At 41.7% G+C, this 19,542-nt stretch overlaps 3 protein-coding genes across 3 annotated transcripts; 1 reads left to right on the forward strand and 2 right to left on the reverse strand.

The window, feature by feature from the left end:
• Nucleotides 1-1,711: 1,711 nt before the first annotated feature.
• slc35g2a (solute carrier family 35 member G2a) lies at nucleotides 1,712-7,462 on the forward strand. Its single transcript, XM_026340046.1, has 2 exons — nucleotides 1,712-1,998; nucleotides 5,889-7,462. Exon 2 carries the CDS (start codon nucleotides 5,915-5,917, stop codon nucleotides 7,262-7,264), a length of 1,350 nt encoding a protein of 449 aa, XP_026195831.1. The 5' UTR covers nucleotides 1,712-1,998; nucleotides 5,889-5,914; the 3' UTR covers nucleotides 7,265-7,462.
• Nucleotides 7,463-9,330: 1,868 nt separating this feature from the next.
• LOC113148422 lies at nucleotides 9,331-10,924 on the reverse strand. The gene is made up of 2 exons (XM_026340127.1): nucleotides 10,698-10,924; nucleotides 9,331-10,145 (listed from the first exon to the last, which is right to left on the reverse strand). Exons 1-2 carry the CDS (start codon nucleotides 10,831-10,833, stop codon nucleotides 9,514-9,516), a joined length of 768 nt encoding a protein of 255 aa, XP_026195912.1. The 5' UTR covers nucleotides 10,834-10,924; the 3' UTR covers nucleotides 9,331-9,513.
• Nucleotides 10,925-13,321: 2,397 nt separating this feature from the next.
• Nucleotides 13,322-19,051, reverse strand: LOC113148114 (endophilin-B1-like). Its single transcript, XM_026339609.1, has 10 exons — nucleotides 18,495-19,051; nucleotides 18,150-18,291; nucleotides 16,464-16,592; nucleotides 16,200-16,333; nucleotides 15,977-16,069; nucleotides 15,797-15,880; nucleotides 15,683-15,706; nucleotides 15,504-15,593; nucleotides 15,210-15,310; nucleotides 13,322-15,086 (listed from the first exon to the last, which is right to left on the reverse strand). The coding sequence occupies exons 1-10, from the start codon at nucleotides 18,549-18,551 to the stop codon at nucleotides 14,462-14,464; spliced, it is 1,479 nt and encodes a 492-aa protein (XP_026195394.1). The 5' UTR covers nucleotides 18,552-19,051; the 3' UTR covers nucleotides 13,322-14,461.
• Between the last annotated feature and the right edge of the window lie 491 nt (nucleotides 19,052-19,542).

The following is a 19,542-nucleotide window of genomic DNA, read 5'->3' on the forward strand; positions in this document are numbered from 1 at the left end:
TCTTTAACTTAATCACCACCTTTGCTTATGTTAGGATTTATGATTTATGATCATGCTGGATAATGATGTGTCACCGTCTTGTTTTTTTTTCACAGAGTAAAGCGCTAATTGGTGAATGAGTTCACAGAGTGTGTGACCTTTGTTCCATAGGTTGTTGTTGACGTTTAGGGACTCTATTATTCATGTAATGTAAATATCTGGGGCAATTAGCCAACATGAAGAGAGTATTATGATTTTCGTCACATGCTCGTGGGCACACACTGTATTTGATCTTGATATCGACTGCTGTGCATCCCCTAGGTAGAGTCAGTGTAATGTAGTGTAGTGTAAAAGCAGCCAGAGGCCTCTTATTAAACAACAGTGAAGGCCCAGCTGCATTTGGCAAAGGTTAATGTAGATTGAAATGGAGCTGAACACACAAGTGTTATGGCAGCAAAATGTCAAAGCAATTACTGTCAGGTTTCAGTAAGATGAAAGCGAGTGAGGTTGTGCAGAGTTTGTGAGTCATGTAGTGGAAGACACAGCAGAGAGAGAAGCTCCTTCAGAACATGACCCTCCTTAATTTAATCTCTTCTCAGCATTTCTAAAATGCAAAAATGTACATGTTAAACCTAATCTAATATAATCACTGACATTGCAAAACTCAATTGTAATTGTTAAAATAACCACCCATAATAGCATCTATAGCAATTATAATTCATTCCTGCAGAGGTTTTACATGCTAGTGAAGCTGCACAGAGTTGCTCCAAATTCCACCTCTATGGTGTTAATGATCCCCAACAGGGGGATAAGGCCTGATGCACAGATTTAATTTCAGTTCTTCTGAAAGGTATGGTTGAGGTCCAGGCTGTATGCCGGCCTGGACCTGTTAGGAAACACATTTCTCAGTGGAGCTGGTTTTGGGCACAGTGGCATTGTTTAAACAGGAAAGAGCTTTCCAAACACTTAGTTATGTGCTAATCATGGGCTGATTCAATCAACGACTGAGTGAGTGTGAACGATGGCATTTAAATTAACAGCAATTTACAATTAACGTTTTATTCTAACATCATTTAGTCATCATTTTATTCAAACCATTTTTTGACATTGTCATACTTCACTAAATAATAGTGCACTCAACAAATGTTGAGTTTAATTTAAAATATCACATTTAAAATGTTCTTGTTCATTTTTTAATGTGACACTGAAAAATATTAATTAAGATGATGCCAGTCAGGTCCACTTTTCCATCTTATATATCTTATATAGTATGGGAATATACAACATAAGATCACAGTATATCTGTAAATAGTACAGGCATTAAAATATCTTAGGCCACAGTACTGTAATTTAGTGCTGCATGTTATATTCCCAACTAAAAAAGGACGATTAATCAAGTTACAAAGTGATGTGAGGAGATCATCACACAGACACCCTCACCTTTCTCATTTTTGTGATAATGCAAAATGTATTTGTAAACTGTAGCCTGATGTCTCTATCACTCACACACACACACACACACACACACACACACACACACACACACACACACACACACACACACACACACACACACACACACACACAGTAGACTGATAGATAACAGTAATCAAGGCTACAGGTCTGATGTTCAGTGGACGTCACGCATGCTCAGACGTTATAATCAGCACCCCCTCTTCCTCCTCCTCCCTCCAATCTCTCTCTGTCTCTCTCTCCGAGGAGGGGCGTTAATATCAGTGTTCAGATGGTGATGTACTGACAGCAGGTCGCTATAAAACACACTTTTTCCTCCCGCAGAGTGAGGTGAGGTGGCCGCAGGTGTTGGGCACTGGCCTGACTGAGACGCGCCGCTGTGCCCTTGAGAGAAGCTCCAGACTGCCGCAGGAGAAAGAGGAGTAGTAAGGTGGAAGCAAATGGCCAAGGAGAGGCGATGGAGCGTTGGAGGTTCTCGGTAAATGACCAAGGCTGACCGAGAGTGAAGTTTAACCCGGTGGCATCCGCTGGTTTGCGGTAAAGCAGGTGAGTTGAAGCGCGTTACGCGTGGTTTTAACGATCGATGCAGACTTTAGATATCTCACGTGGTGGTGCACTGATTGGCTCATGTTATGCAATAGCTTGAAATGACATGTCACTAATTGGGGAACTGTCTGAGGACTCGGTCTGGGTTCATCGGTTCAGCCGCCTTGTGCCAAATCGCGGGCGCATGGAGCGTAAGCGAGTGCGCGTCTCTGCCCATTCAAGAATTTGTCGTGGATCACGGGTCGGCAGGTTACAGCAAAACACATACATGACTTTTGATAGCTGTTGTTCAAATATATCTCAGCCTGTCCGACATCCTAAACTGTTGGAACAATGCTCCGTCATGTGAAACGACCACAAATGCGACAACACACATGCAGCATCCCTGCTTTCAACCCGCTGGCGTCACAGGGGCGCATCACAGAGGAACCTATAACCTTGAGAATAACATCTCCCTTCACACCGGCTGCAGACACACACACACTCTCTCTCACACACACACTCCCACACACACACACTCCACGACTCATTCACGTGCATTTGCTACATAATACCGTGCAATAAACTTTAATAAATATGACACTTACAGGGTATTTTTTACATTTAGAACAATATGTGCTGCAGATTACAAGCGCCAATCAGTCTTATGTGTGTGATGGCAGCTGCTTGATTGTTAAATTATTTAATCACAGTGAAAGAATACCATGCAGAAAGTGATCAAATATGTTAATGCTGTCTAAGTCATTTAAGCCTTTAGAGTATGTTTATCAAATAAAATATAGTAGAAGATACACAGGTAACACAGACAACAGTTTCGTTTTTCTGCCAGATGTCATCAGAAGAGCTGTCTGAGCTTTATCTGCCAATGTTCTCACGTTGTACAGTTCCTGCATTGGCACACAAAAGCTCACTTAAGGGTTGTGTAAGCTGTGAAACAAGGTTTTGAGAGCGGCAGCAGTGGCAGCAGCAGCACTGCGGAGGCAAGCTGCATCATCCAGTATGGTAAATTGTACAGACACGAGTCAGACAGGAACATCCTGATCTCTTTATGCTCTTTGTGTTTTCATGGAGCAGCAGATTAGGTTTCATCTAACCTTTGGTTAGAGTAGATGACTGGACCTTCTCAAATGTCATCTGTGCAATCGTATGTCTGTGGCTGTTCTCTTTAAGCTTTAGTCGATACGCTGTGCAGTTGTGAAGCCTAAAGGTACAGGTTACATTGTTAGTAAAATGGTAAAAACCATGGGTGAGTTTTCCAACCAACCTTTTATGACCATGGAGAAACACATTTGCATTTACACTATAGCAGTTTAAGCTTGTACATGGGAATACTACAATTGTCAGAATCACACAATCAGCCACAGTTTCATAATCTTCCAAGTCACAAGGACTGCAGCAGAGAGGAACAGCGACCAGCTGCCGAAACAGCTGGTACAGTTACACCATTCAGCAAGAACTTTGGGCTTGATTAGGAAAATCAGCTGCACATTTGTTCTGTATAGTGATTGTTAAGGTCTAGTGATATGATCTTATTATATCTTGTATATCAAGAGATGATACAACATTCTGAACTTTGTCCGTCTTAGATTTCTTTGTACTCTTTATACATGATAAATATTCATGACTGCTTCATGGCACAGCTGGATTTTTATGACATTTGCATCAATGTGCAGTACCTTTGTTTTATGGGTGTTACATTGGCAGGAATAGATTAAAACATACATTTATATCCATAAAATGTTTCTTTGTTAGCTTCCACACAATTAACAATACATCTGCACGGCATTGCTTGCTATAACATGAGCCTATATTTAACATTGTTCTCTCCACCCAGTCCTTGTGTTTTCCATTAGATGTTAGTACTAAATGACACTTTTAGTCAGTTTAAAATACAAATTGAAACAAATGTGCAGCATGTAAGTGGACGTTTGCAAAATGAGACAATTTTCCTCCTGCTCACGCTGACATGTATCACTAATCAAAACAAATGTCTTGCAGGAATGTGTGAGTGTGTAGGAGGAATTGTTAAAAAGTCTGCTATTTGCAAATCAATCATTGTCACCATTTGCAATAATTGTTTAAGAGATAGTCACAAATTACTTTTTAAAAAAAGAGTGAGCTGAGGATAGCTAAATCAATAATAAATCAGTGAAGAACCTTAAGAAACTCTACCCTAGGCATATCTGTCATTGTTAAAATAAAGTTATCTAAAAATCATGTTGTTTATGAATGAATATTTTAAACAACATCTAAAAAATGCAAGTACCGGTATTGTAAAATCAGCTCCAATAGGTGTTTGCTCACACCTTTGGGACTGACCTGCATTTTTGGAACTACTGTGACCTGGATGACTAAGAATCTCCCCACACATTTAAAAATCTATCGTTGTGTAGCCAAATGACTGTTGAGTAACACCTCTAAACTCAATATCTGAGCAGTTTGCTCCCATATGTTTCTGCGTGGATAAACATTATGTCATGTGAATATGGCCCTCATTCCCACAGAAACCAGTGACTAATTTAGGTTTTACAGCATAAATGCAGCAGTGTGACGTGCAGCACTTGCATAGCCCCATATAGTTCTGCTGCAGAGAGCTATTACTGTGTCAATTACTAGTTAGTCATCTGTGGAGCAGGACCTTGAGGAGAAAAGTTAAAGACATGGGGAAATGAAAGGAGGAGAAAAAGCTGACATTCAAGAAGGATGTTACAGACATGGAGGTAGATTTGAGACATCATGGGGTCCATAATCCATTTTCTTTGTGTGTAAAAGCTGACATATCTAATATTTTGGCTCAGCACTGATGCATACCGTGCCTTCATAGTTCTTTAATTCTCTTCCTGCTCTGCTTGAATGTACTGAGTGACATAGTGGAAGTGAAAGAGACATAGACAAACAGAGGGAAGAAATTGTCATTGTCCACTATCTCTAACCAGCCATGAAGGTCATGTTGTTCAAGAAGACTAAGAGGTGCTAATAGCTTTGCTAATCTACCAATATGGCTGTGTACAATTTGGCTTATATAAACATCATATGAACATCATCACACAGAAAAAAAAAATTAAATTGGAGATTGTTGAGACCCACAGAGCTTGCGTATATATCTGCTGCCAAACATGCGGGGCGCATGGGAAGATGTGAGTCACCGCTATTATTATCTTGGATATTAAAGATATATGAGATATCAAGCAGCATCCCAAAGAGCGCAGCATGAGGAAGAATGAAGATTTGCAAGACTGTGTGTAACATACTGCTTGTAAAAAGGTCACACATTCTAATATCTTATTGGACTTTCTTTAGCTTTGATTACAATACACATTCACCATGGTATCTTTCAATGTGATATTTACTCCCATCCAAAGTCCTCTTCAGCATCGAAGATTCTCAAGGTCTGGACTCTGTGGTGACCAATCCATGTGTAAAAATGATGTGGGTCATGCTCCCTGAACCACTCTTTCACAATTTGAGCCAGATGAATCCTGGTACTGTCATCTTGGAATATGCCTGTGCCATCAGGGAAGAAATAATGCAGGTCAGAATGTTCCTGTCTGACTCGTGTCTGTACTGGTCATTTAGTATATTCAGGTAGTCAGCTGACCTCATAACGTTGCTGAACATAGACCTGACCAACTGCAGCAACCCCAGATCATAGCACTGCCCCCACAGGCTTGTACAGTAGACACTAGGCATGACAGGTGAATCAATTCATCCACCTCTCTTCTTCCGACATGGTTGTTTAAGAACTTGTTGCCAGCTGAAACATATTCATCCATACATGAATTATCCAATAGGAAGCTCTTACCTATTTAGTTAAATCCAGTGGTGAGTATATTTTGGACAGGCAGTGTATATTGTGTGTCTCTAAAATGTGTTTACCTTTTTTCTCACAGGTGTCTTTCTTCTCTGAAGATTTAAAATGGAATCCACTCACCTGCTGGGCAGCTCGAAGAAGAGAGTGAAGATCCACCCTCACACTGTCACAGCCAAATACGCCACACACACTCCCTACTCCCCTCAACCTGGAGTGCACACACACTTCCCCCAACCCGGAGATGATGGTTATGATGATGCTCCCTCTTTTGAGGACTTTGGCTCCTTCCTGGAGGAGACGTCCGACAGGAAACAGCTAACTGAGAGCAGGAGATGGCCTCTGACACTGTTTGGCTCTAGAGACAAAGACAACAAACCTCAGGCTGCTGCAGGAGGAGACGGGAATGAGGGGGGAGCCAAAGCAGCAAAGGGGTCTGGGAGAGGGGTTGGGGAGCAGCTGGCCAGTTTTGGGGAGGCATCTGTGTCTGCGTCTCGGCTCACCTGGGTGGGGCTGCTTGCTGCGGCACTGGCTCATGGCTGTTTGATTGTTCTGACCCGCCTGGCCTCTGAACGCTTTAGCCTCGGCCCCCTGTTTCTATTATTGGTGCGATCTATTGTCCAACTCCTTGCTGTGGTTGTACCTCTGTACAAGGGGGAGAATCCTTTCGGACCAGAGGGCTATCGTCTACGCCTGCTCTGTTACGGCATCACCTACTCACTTTCCCTCTGCTGCGCCTACTCATCCTTAACCTTCATCTCTCCTGGAAACGCCACGACAACCTGGCGCCTGGCAACCACAGCCCTATCAGCGACCCTCGCCTTCTTGCTGCTGGAGGAGAGGCTGGGATTGGCGGATGGGATCACCATAGCTGCAGGGCTGTGTGGTTTGGGGCTTGTGTTACTTCCCACAGGAGATGAGAGCAACTCTGATTCACCAACTGACCCAGTTGTGTTCTGGAGGGGCGCATTTGGATGGTCTCTTTCAGCACTTGCAGGACTGTGGATGGCTCTGGCGCTGGTTGGGTATCGTTCCCTGAAGGAGAGGGTGGGAGTTGGCACAGCTTTGTTCACAGTAAGCTGGACGGGCTGCATGCTTGCCCCAGCCTCCTTGGCCTTGCTCCAGGAGGGCTGGTCCTGGCCTATGAGTGCCCCAGCATGGTGTCTGGTTCTGGGTTTGGTTGTTTGCTCAGTAGCAGCCTTTCTGGGTATGACGCATGCCCTCACTCGACTCCATCCAGCTCTAGTCTCCGCATCTCAAAGCCTGGAGATACCTGTTGCCATGCTGCTGCATCTGGCCGTGATGCTGTTGACTCCCACTGCCCCTGAGGTCGTCGGGAATGTGATGGTCATACTGAGTGTTGGTTGGCTGGTTGCAATGAAGCTACTCCCCTCACGAGGAGGCGGGCGGCGTCAGAGGGAGGAGTATGAGGAGATTCTGGACTCACCCATAAAATAGACACGTTCTCTCTCCTTCCTCCTAGACACGTTCTCCTCCCTTCACTTCCTCTTCTAGAAATTGGTTCCAGTGTACATAAGAGATTACTGAATGTTTATTGGAACTTGATCTATTTTGTATTGTCTTCTTTGATTTTGGGAAAGTGCCAATATGGTGTTGTCTGTTCTTGTGACTATGTGATGTGACATTAAAACCTCTCTGTTCAACACAATGCCTTCCTGAAGCCACTGCTAATCAAGAGTGTGTGTGTGAGTGTGCTACGTTTTTGTGTGGTGTCAGTCACTCTGACCAGCCAGCTGAGGGTTTGCCAAGGATTGATTTCATCTATTTGGCTGCTGACGAAAGGGAGGGAAAAAACAGGAGATGGGAGGCAAGGGAGAGGAGCAAGACATACAATCAGGGAAAGATAAATGGCTGTAGAGAGACAGAAGATGATGGGATGGCATACAGAAAAGAAGCAGGGGAGAAAGAAGAGTGATGGCAGATGATGAAACGGATGAAAGGGAGAGGGCGGAAAGAAAGGAAGCAAAGTGAGGCTGATGGTGGAGGGTTATTGTGCAGTTTTGGGACACATGCCTGATAAAACACTGTGCTATGTGGGGAACAGCTATTATGTCTAACAACTACCTGCCACACGCACAAGGACTGTCATACTTCTTTTTCTGGGTCATTCTATTTTCCATTTTCCCTGTGTTGTTTTTCTCTGTGATAAAATGAATGAACCACACGTGACAAAATTTCAGTCCCCCACACAGACTACACAGACGGAGACTCGTACAAGTGCCCCCGCAGTGAACGAACCAGTGTGGACACTATGGTGAAACAGGTGTGTTGAGAAATATGGACATAAGATACTATCCTCTGCTGTTCATGTTACTACAAAATGCATCTCTGAGTCTTGTTAGGTGTAGGTTTAAAACATATGCCAGTAAGAAAAAACAAAAAACCGTAAGATCCTGCCTGCAGTTCTGAACACAGCTGCAGATTTATAAGAAAAGGTGCACACACACACACACACACACACACACACACACACACACACAAACACATACAGGCAGATGTAAGCCTTTCAGTAATGCAAACGTTCAGGTGATGTCAGTGTTTTGGCGTAATTAAACTCACAAATGGTTCAAATATTGTTTTTGCTGTTGCTATGTTTCGTTATAGATTCAACTACCAAAAATACAGCATGTAAATGATTAAATGTTACAGTAGTTTTCGGCTTAATAACAGAAAAATTGAAATATGTTAATTAGTCCAAGGTCTCTGCTGGATATCTTTAAAAATGCTAGATGCTGGTTGCTTATAGAACTTAAAATATAATGTTTTTACACTGAGTTATAGCTTTTACTTAAGTAGAGAATCTAAATATTTCCTCAACCACAGACTTTGCCTTGTCTTTCTCCACTTTTCTCTCAATTTATGTTTAAGGTTTCTTTGTATTTTTCTTTGTTTCCTACTCTCCTTTTCTGTTTCCTGGCTTGTTCTTTCTCTTTTCTACACCCTCATCTAACTTTAATAAAACTAAATAGAAATAGAAATACATCTGGGACCATTGTACAGAAAGTGGAAAAAGAACAGGGATCACCTCCAGTCAACAACAGCCACTCTGTGATTTATATTAATGAATGTTTGTGTGTGTGTGTGTGTGTGTGTGTGTGTGTGTGTGTGTGTGTGTGTGTGTGTGTGTATGTGTGTGTGGCTGCAGGACGGTGTAGCCAGTGCTCTGGCAGGATTTCACAAATCGTAAACACCCAGTGCATCGTAAGCTGTGGAGTCATAGCACACAGACTTTTGAAGCAGCTAATGAGAGAGAAAAAACATGCTCAGAATTAACCCCAGTCCAAAAACCTCTGACACACTTTCTTGTGGTTGTTGGTATTTGCAGACATCACCACAACTACACAAACATTTATGCAGTGGTGAAAACTCTGGCACGTGCACGATAAAGCACATGCCCTGACAAATGAAAGTGGCGGGCATGCACGTGGAAGTATGCAGCTCTAAAAATAAGTTGTGTAGGAGGAGGGAGGAAACCTTTCCATGAGTCTTATTAGGTGGTTTAATTAGTTTTTATTCATTATAGCAAACCGAAAACATTTATAGCACATTTACTGCCAGACTCACACACACACACACACACACACACACACATATATATATATATATATAAAAATGACAAACAACATAAAAACAAGCATGTGCAAAATCATAATCATTGCTGTAGTGTCAATCTCAATCTGGTCATTTTATGTGTCCCCTCTGTTGTTCCCCTGTGTTCCTCCCTGTTCTATCACTCTGCTCAGTTTCAGGTGAACCCTCTCTAGCTCTGTTGCTATGGCAACCATGGCCCTTTCCACTGTTCTCATGTCCAGCGGCGCGGCCCCTTCCTGTTCCCTCGGACCAGATGAGAATGGCTCCACGCCCAAACTGAATGTTGAACCTAAGCCCCCAGGTCTTGGCGTTGGCTGGTGTCTCATCCTGCTGTCTGCAGCTCCTGATGACACTGCTCTGTCTTCCTCTAGACGCATCAACCGGGCATAACCCTCATGGTTACTGCGCAGGAGCATTTGCAAGGTGGCATTTAACCTCATCTCCCTCTCTGCTTCCTCGTCCCTGAGCTCTTCCAGTTCCCGCTGCAGCCTGAGATTCACTTGCTCTGCTTGTGCCCTGCACGCTGACTCCATGCCGTGTACACACTGCTGGCACGTGTCCACACTTGCCAGCTTGTCCACCCGGGTCTTCAGATGGACCATTCCTCCACAGCATTGCTCCAGAGACTCCAGCAGCATGTTCTGCCTCATGTGGGAGTCCTCCAGAGCGATGAAAAGCTTGTCCCAGCGGGAGAACTCTGGAGCCTTGCATGGTGTTGGAGACACTCCTGAGGACACCAACCACAGGAAAATATCAGCATTTATTTATGGAGCAGAAATATTTACTCACGTTAAACAACCCAATGTATAAGTGATTTATCCTGCCAGCCACTGTTCTCTGGATAGATTATAGAAAAAGTACAATAGCAGCTAATTCCTCCTTTGCTCCGCATAGTTTATCTTCTACTGTTCCTACATTTAAGTATCAGTAGGAACAGGAAAGTATTTCATGGATATCTGATTTATTTACTGAGCATACCTTGCAAATCATCATCTGTATTTAACATTTAACTCACTTAGAAACAACAGACACAACAAAGTGGCTCTACAATAAGAAAAACAGTTAAAAGCCTCATTTAATTTGTGAAAAGTATAGAAATCAAAACCATTTTTTTCAAGCTTCAAAATAAAGTGATGAAGATTAGATTGTTGTCTTCAAACAATAACAAATAATGTGTTTTTGTAAATTTGAGAATTTATCTTTAAAAAAACATGCAACAAATAGATTTATTTGACAAGTAATGATAATTTTCTGCAGTGTTCAAACAAGCATGACTCACCTTCCTGCTGATCCTGAGAGATCTCGTTGTCATAGATGTCTGCATAGTTCCCCTCATACTCGATGTCATTCACGCACATGGATGCAGCCACTAAGCAAAGCAGATACAGCACAGTCCAGATCCTGAACACAGGCATGATGATGCTCTTGATGTGCTGCTTTAAATAAATGTATGAAACGATCTGGTTATATCAGATGTGTTTGTTGCCCGGTTTTCCAGCTCCTTCACTTTATTTATAGCTCTTTACACTGAGCCAACAGTTGCGGGTGCTGACTTATAAACTCGAGGGGAGAAGGAGGGAGGCAGTTTGGCAGGGTGGGACATAGGTGGGGGTGCCTTTTGGGTGAGTAATGCTTCAATGGATGTAATATATCAAGAGTCAAGTTGAGTGAGAAACGGGTGTATTATGGGGAAAAACTGAAAAGTTAAGGGTACAAAAATAATGAGGTGAAACAAAAAGAATAAAAGCAAAAGCAGCACCCAGAAAAAAAATAAACACGTACAAACAACACGTGTACGTACGTTTTAGTAAAAAAACAAAAAGACAAAGTAAAAAGACAAAACGTAGGTCCTATAAAGTCATCACATGGAATAAAATCTCTGCACACATGAACACATAGTGGAATTATTGAACATTCATTTTTGTAAACAACAACAAACATAGAGCTGTTCATGCAGGACATTTCAATTCCCTGTGGGTCTGTGTGACTCTTTAACCTTTTTACTGATGAGTCAGGCTCACTCACTGCTTTCTTCTAAAAGACGGTTGCACTATTGCAGAGTTTGGACGTGTTTTAAGCTTAAAATGAGTTTGTTTTTACCACTTGGAATTACATTTGGTTGCTAAGCGACACTGTGAAATTTACTTTCTGCATGTGATCACATTTTGTTCCCTGGTGACACTGTCAATTTAATATTTTGTGAGGAAACATTAAGGAGTTACCGGTGAGGCCTAATGACCTTATTCTGTTCAACAGCTGCTGGGGTTAAACAGCAGAATTAGAATGATGTCGAGGTCAGAGGAAAAGCCTTGACATTTCTACTCTCTGAAGACCTCCAGACTGAGCTCCTCCTGCACACATCAGCATTTTTAACCTAGCTGCATCTGATTTTCTCTGTCTGGAATGGCGTGATTGAAGCAGAGGAACTGAATGAGGTAGGTGCTGGCAGGTTTATGTCAAGCAAAGAGAGAACCTGAAAGGTATTGCTGTTCACATTGTGGAATATTTTTTTTGGCCTCATTACAAAGTAAAAAACAAAACAAAAACAGCACAATAAAAAGTCACAGACAAGAAATAAAATTGAGTTCAGGTGTCATTCAAGGTGGGAACAGAAGTGGATAAGTGGTGAGGAAATGAACAGCGGGACAGAGGAAATTTGTATAAATGTTCCCAGCCAAAATATGTCACAGTAAGCGTTTCTATGTTAGAAGCTAAACTCTCTACAGGTCATCTTTCTATAGGTCACTATATGACTTTATGACAGAGGAGCTACATTTATCAGCAGCCGCCAGACACTGTTTACCAGCCCACCTGCACACCACACCATAGTTTAGCTGTCACATAAAACACTCCCAGCTGGCAGTGAGGAGGAGGAGTGATGAGAGATGAAGGGAAGCTAAAAACATGACAAACAGAAAAAGGAAAAGACCGATATAGACATGAGGAAAGCTTGATTTTAGGCAAGTGTTCCTCGTTTATTAGCCGTGATTTCATTCAGAACAGGGAGAAGTGAGAAGACGCTGCTGTCTGGCTTGTCCTGACCAAACCTATGATACAAGGGAAAATGGGACAATGGGTGTTGTCAGCAAAATTTAAACAGGCTTAAAACAGATGATAGAAAACAGCGACAGGACTTAACTGATGAACAAACATCATATTGACATTACTGAGGAAAAGTCTGCCAACGTGGACCAGCTTTATGAGAACAGATGAGTATACAGTCAAACAGTAAAGCCAACAATAATATTAATGAGGATAAAATGACTTACTTGATGATTATGTTGTAGTTTAATGTGTGCATTAGGCTATAACATGCTGAAACACAGACTGCATCATTCATATCTGTCCCTGTCCACTGAAATATTATGCCTGGGCTGCTCAGGTGGAGGAAAACAATTGCGTCAAACATTATTAGAAACATCCCAATTCTCTTTATCTGCTTTCATAACTCACTCATCTCAACCAGACCTGCAAAACATCATTCCAGCTCCTCATTCTTCCTGTATCACCCAGGAGCATCATATGAAGGTCAGATAGAGAGAGAGAGAGGGCACAATGCTCCAAATGATCAAAACAAGTTGGAAATGTAACGGGAACTTGCTGTGTCAGTGTGACACAATTATGGAGCTGTTTTTCCATTGTGTGTGTGCATGTTGTAAAAAACAACCAAACCCTAATAAATCATGTTATCTGGTTTGTACATTTGATAACACTTTACGCAGTGTGACAATACGTCGAACATTACTGCATGTGGCTTGAAAAACCTGGTAATAATAAATGTTTGTGTGTAAATTTATGCTTAATGGCTATGAGAAGGTCATGATGATACAGTGAGTTGTTAGTAAGTTTTTAACAATGATAAAACAGAAACACCTTCACCGGAGAACAAAGATCCACTCTTGATTTGGACTGTTATGACATCACTGTTTGTTTTATTTCCACATTTACACATGAAAACGTAAACGTCTCGCTGACATCATTTCAAGTTACACCATGTGAGTCAGTCATGAGTTGATGGGCACACAGTTTAAACTGGCAGCTGTATATACTGCAGCTATCTGAAGTCACACACATACATCTTTATGTACATGGGACAAAAGTTAGTAGGTGATTACATCAGTAGGACCAATGCTACATTGATGTGTGTTTCCATTCAGGGTCCTCAGACTGGACCCACAGTCACAAAGAAAACGAACATCTGGACATGGAAACTTCTACTCATTTTACCTCAATGGGGCTTCAAGGGGGTGAAAGAGTAGAAATGAGTAACGTGATTTGAGTGTGTGTAGGTGGAAACACCCAGAATGAGTTATGTGGAAGAATATTTTGTATAGAGGCTATAACATAAATGTCCTGTTGAGTGTGGTGTTCTGTCACCTCTCTGGGCTGCCAAACACACACAAGTGACATGTTTCATGTGGAAAATGATCTCAACCTGTTGAAAGTCGCCTCTTTTAAAAGGTGTCACTGATTTGGGTTGAACTGCAAACACAAGGGACAAGGTGCACTGACAGACACTGGACAGAAACAAATAGACACACACACACACACGTGAATGCATGTATTCAGACTAAGAAATATACACATACACACTTCGCACAAAGCTTGATTAGTTCTCTGAATTTGTAAAAATAAAGATTTAGTTCCACAGATATTAATTGAAATAATTTCAGCCACACACTCAGTGTCAGGTCCTGACTTACAGCTTGAGGCCAGGAAACATTACTGTCACACGAGATGACACTGATACTTAACAATCATCACTTTCATTTAACATTAATAATATATTAATATGGCTAAAGGCTAAAATGATTGTGGCACTAGATCACATTTAAAAAAATAAGCACTTTTAGAACCACGTTATTTTTCCTATGGAATATATTATATATAGTTATACATATAATTGTTTTACTGTACCACTATAGATAGATATATCTAGATTCGCTGATCTATGATGTCTATTACTAGTCTAAATCAGCTGAAGCTCCATTCACAGTCAGTCCCAGCTGACATGACTTTGGTCTTTGGTGTCCCCATCAGATACTAGTCGGATGATGACTCCTGGATATCTTCTCCACTAGCAGGGGGCTGCTTCTTTTCCATTTCATAAGTTGTTTCAGGCTGACCAGCCAAGTCGTTAGTGGCCATGGTCTCATTAGCTACTGCATTTGTTGTTGTCATTCTACTACCTGCACCATTAGTTGCAGCAGCTGTTGCGTTGAAAGGCTCAGCAGTCATTCTGTTTATTGTCATAAGTGAGTTGACCGTGCTGCTGGGTGCTGAGAGCTGATCTGTTGGATGCCTGTTTGTACCTGACACACAGACATGATCAAATTCTTGGTAGGAGGAAGACTGGCTTTCACTAGATGAATGGCAGCTGGCTACCCGGTTGCCAGTGGAGAAGGTGTTGTTGTTATTGTTGTTATTTGTTTGGTCATGTGGTTGCGTGCCTACAGAGGAATCTTTTAGTGTATTTTCAGTACCACTTGGTGGATTGGTAGTCCACGAGTCTTGGTCAAACTCTGGAAGATGCTGTAAGATTCCTGGAACTGAAGTGACGTGATTTAACCTGATGGGCTCATTGATTTCATGGTTGCCTGCTGATGGCTGAGGAACTCCATCATTAAGTGCTGACTGCCAGTTATTGGAGCAGAGCACTGCTGGAATGCTGCAAGGTGAAAGCAAATTCATATTCACTCATGTATAAATTCTCCTTAAGCAAGCAAAACTGAAAATTAATGTAAGTCTATAAACTTACATTGTTTGACAAAAGAGGCCACACTATACAAACCTTGCCAGTTGTTTTCGAAGCTCCTGTGCGTGTTGATTGCACTGGTCAAAGTAAGAAGCCTGAGCCTCCACAAAGTCCGTCAGGCTGCGCATGTGGATGGTCTGACGAAAAAACAGCCAAAGATAAGTCAAACACATGAAAAATGAAAAAAGGTTTAGCTACAAAAACAAACATGCAGAGTTTCTGGTTAAATGTTGTTTAACCAAATTGTCCAATTTTTTTTTTTGCCAACTACAATCTTCCTATTTAAAATACTGAATGAGAACTTTGTCAACTTTGCCAGCTTATACATACGTGGGTGTTGCTGATCCCTTCCAGAACTTGTCTTGCGTTTTCTGACTGGCGATCGAACAAACTCTGACAGATCCTCAGCTCCATTTCGGCCTATACACACACATGCACGCACACAATATTTCCCTGTTTTTCAGCATGAAGAATATTGATATCAGAGACAGAGATAAACATTAACTGACCTGAGAGATTTCTTGAGCCCATAGCTGTTTGGAAGAAAGAGACATATTACTTCCTGAAGGACAAAACAACTTCATCATTCAAATCATTGTTCATATCCCTGTAGCATCACTGACCTTTAGCCATTTAACACGCAAGAAGCTAAACATATATGAGACGTGAGACAAGTAGTCGTCTTCCAGTGGGTTTGCATTCAGGTTCTGACAAGGGCAGAAAGAGCAGGGGGGTCAAATGAGAAGACAGTAAAGCATTATGTACTGTACTCTGGTGTTTTCCTGGATTTATTTGTAACTCACTCTGGATTCTCGGTCGGCCTCATGGGCTTTTCTCAGTCTCGTCTTAGCTATGTCCAAATCCAAACGCTTATTCAGTAACATCTTGCACTCATCCTATAAACGCCCACACACACACACACATTAGAAAATGCAAATTGAGAACCAAGAGCTGAAATGTGATACCTAAAAAAACACACATCAGTGAGATGGCATAAGATGATGAGTGTATATGTACTTACTTTACCTGTATGGCTCTGTGTTCTCCCTCAGTGAAATTCCTCAGAGGTGTGAGAAAGTGGATGTTAGTGCTTTGGACAAACTTTCTCTCTGCTAATCCAAACTGCTTCTGAACCTCTCCACACCTCAGCAGTGCAGTTCCTAAACACAAGACATATTACAGTTTGTAAAGAATGCATGCGGTCATTTCAACAGGTCCTAATAAGATATGCATTTTTTTTTTTACCAAGTATTTATGAATGTGTGTATAACCAAGTATGTTAACGCTCACCATAGGGTGTGTTGGACCCAATCTCCAGTCCAGCCTGGGTCATTTGATCTCCTAGTACCTCCTGGGCTCGAGGCCTAGGCGGAACATTCCAGTCCAGATGCTCATATAGCCGGTCCTCTAACCGTGCTCCTGTTCACCAGAGATCAATTCAGGTTCACGCATTAACTTTTCAAAAACCTACTGAGAATTTAATATTATTTATATTAGTTCAGGAAATGGCTTTTTAATCTAATCTAGTGTAATAAAAGTAACTAAAAGGACATGTAAAAATCTGATTTGAAAATCTCTGTATGTGTGCAGTGCTGAATTCTACTCGGACAAGCACACGGAAAACTGACATCAAGTACGTGAAACAAGATACTGCACAATACAGTTTCTTGCACTAGCTGGTCTTTCCTATTCATGCATACAGTGCATGACAAAGGTAAACAAAAATGATTCCTCAGAGAGACTAAAAGCCCTCAGTCATTAGATAAACCAAACAGGATGTGCAAATATCTCCTTTGTGTCGTATAAGCGCATGAGATTATTATTTCATCTGGCAGCTTAATGGTCGTCTTATTTGATTATTTAATTACAGACCACATGCACTTATAATTCCATTAGCAGGAGTACGGACTGGATTTAAACGGGCAAAAAATATCCCTTTCTTCTTCCAAACAGGCCAGTTACAGTCAGAGCAAACAGAATATTACTCAGGAGATGTATTTATTGTAGGAGGGGGGAATAAAGCCGCTCAGTGCCAGAGCTACAGATTTATAGTCATCATTCATTGTTATTCTGTAGATTATAACAGAACAAGGAACAAGAATTTTGCCTGGTCATTTATTTACATGCCCGTATCATGTGCAGGAACATTATATTTTTGCTTTCTAATAGGTCATCTTGTGTGCATTATTATTTATTATTAAATTACAATAATCCAAAGGCTAATGAGCTTTTTCATTTTTAATAAACAATCAGCTAAAAGTGGAGTCCAGACGCTGAAGCTCTGTGTCGAGATAACACATTTAAAATCAGAGGAAAACATTTGACTTGAATGATGAATCTCTCCCGTGGGAATAAACAAACAAGCCGGTGTTATGCCGAGTTTTGCATGCCTGCCGAGATCTGTATCCCCCACTTTAATCAGGGAGGAGGATGCAGATCTCGGCAACTCCGAGTTGCCAAATATTGCACCCCCCCTCCCTTATTAACTGTAACACACGTTGTAACAAAATGCTGTAAATTGTCCATCTTTTAGATTATTTTAAGCTTAAGTGTAACAAAGTACACTACAGATCTTTGCCCTATTAAAAATGTTTTAGTAGTAGCAGATTAGTAGTGTTGAGGTTAATGAATGTTTTCATTGTGGTTCGTTGGATGTATGAATGTTATTAATGGGTCAAACATTATCAAGGCAAGTTTTTATCTAATAAAACCTCTGCTAATAAAAACAAGATTTGCAAACTTATGTGAACTTACTAGGATTTGAGCCACTCACACTTTTGCGTATGTGAATTTTCACTGTCAGCTTAAAATAATCTAAAATATGGACAAATGACAGCATTTTGTTATAACGTGTGTTACAGTTAATAAGGGAGGGGGGGGTGCAATATTTGGCAACTCGGAGTTGCCGAGATCTGCGTCCTCCTCCCTGATTAAAGTGGGGGATGCAAAACTCGGCATAACACCGGTCTGTCTCACCGGGGTTCGGCTGCAGTAAGACCTCCGTCTGGGAGATGATCCTGTCCGTCCAGGTCTTGGTGGCCTGTGCCCTGGTGAGAAGCTCCTCCAGACCGGGCTCCAACTCTGTCTTGTCAGCCTGGCCCAGACTCTCCCCCGTGTACTGGAGAGAAAATACAGCAAAGGAGAAAACCGTGAAAAAGAAGAACAACACACGTGTTAATTAGCTGATTAAACGTGAATCACAGCAGCGCCTCGACGTCTTAACTCCGTGCTACGAGTCGCGTTATTGATTGTAAAAAAAAAAAAAAAACGATTAAATGCGCAGTTCGCGAACAAGTTCAACTTAATTCAGTGTGTTTTCACCTGCACCGCCCTGTTGATGAGCTGACCAGCATCCACCGCCAGCCGCGTCAAGTCCATGGCGGCGTCCCCAAGGTCGAGCGCTGTCCCCCGGTTCGGTCCAACAGACGTTACCCGCCGAGCTAACGGCTAACGGCTAGCAGCTAGCAGCCAACTGACCTCGTCATGGTCTCAACTGCCGGATAACGGAGCGCTAACACCGACCAGCACCTGCCTGCTTGGTTGACAGTTTATCCTCCGGCCATGCTGACTGCTCCTCTGCCTTGTTGGCTGTTTTATATGTTTTATAATATTAAATTACGAGTTTACATCCTCGGTGCCTCCGTTGCTGCCGACCGACGCGTCCCCTCGAGTGTAAACAGTACGTGTAGTTATATTATGTTATATTAAATCTGCTCTCACACACTAACGTTAGCAGAATATCTCAAATACCGACATGTTTAACAGCTAAATGGCTACTTAATAGTCAAAATGTGGACTTGATCTCTTTTAAATTGTATAAAATGACACATCTTGTTTATAATAATTATAACTTAATGACTGACAGAGATTCTCCTCCACTTCCGGCTGATTTCTTTCATAATAAAAGCATCATCTCTACCAGAGCCCTTGATTTAGATAAATCCACTCTGATCTGTGCCACTCCACGGATAATGTGGAGGAATAACAATTATTCAACATGCTAAACACAAATAATGGTTTCTGTAGTAATAATTCCAATAATGGTAAACAGCATTATTTACCAAGTTAGTTGTTTTCCCATTCTACAGAATGTAAAAACAGGGTCACCCACAGATATGAACTTGTCAGTGTTTGTTTCCAAAACTACTCTCGAGTTGAGACTAAAAAAATTCAATCCAGAAGCAAATTAGAACAGCAACCAAAAATTACGTCGAACAAGGAGACAATGATAAAAAAAAAAGTGCCTCCTCCTTCAATTAAACCCTTACACAACAGAGACTTCTGTTTAAATTGTGTTTTTGTGACTGCACCATTTGGTGTGTACAAGAGGAGAGAAACAGAGAGAGAGGGGGGATTAAAACAGCCAGCC

The sequence above is a fragment of the Anabas testudineus genome, chromosome 22 (assembly GCF_900324465.2).
Source record: "Anabas testudineus chromosome 22, fAnaTes1.2, whole genome shotgun sequence".
Taxonomy (NCBI): Eukaryota; Metazoa; Chordata; class Actinopteri; order Anabantiformes; family Anabantidae; genus Anabas; species Anabas testudineus.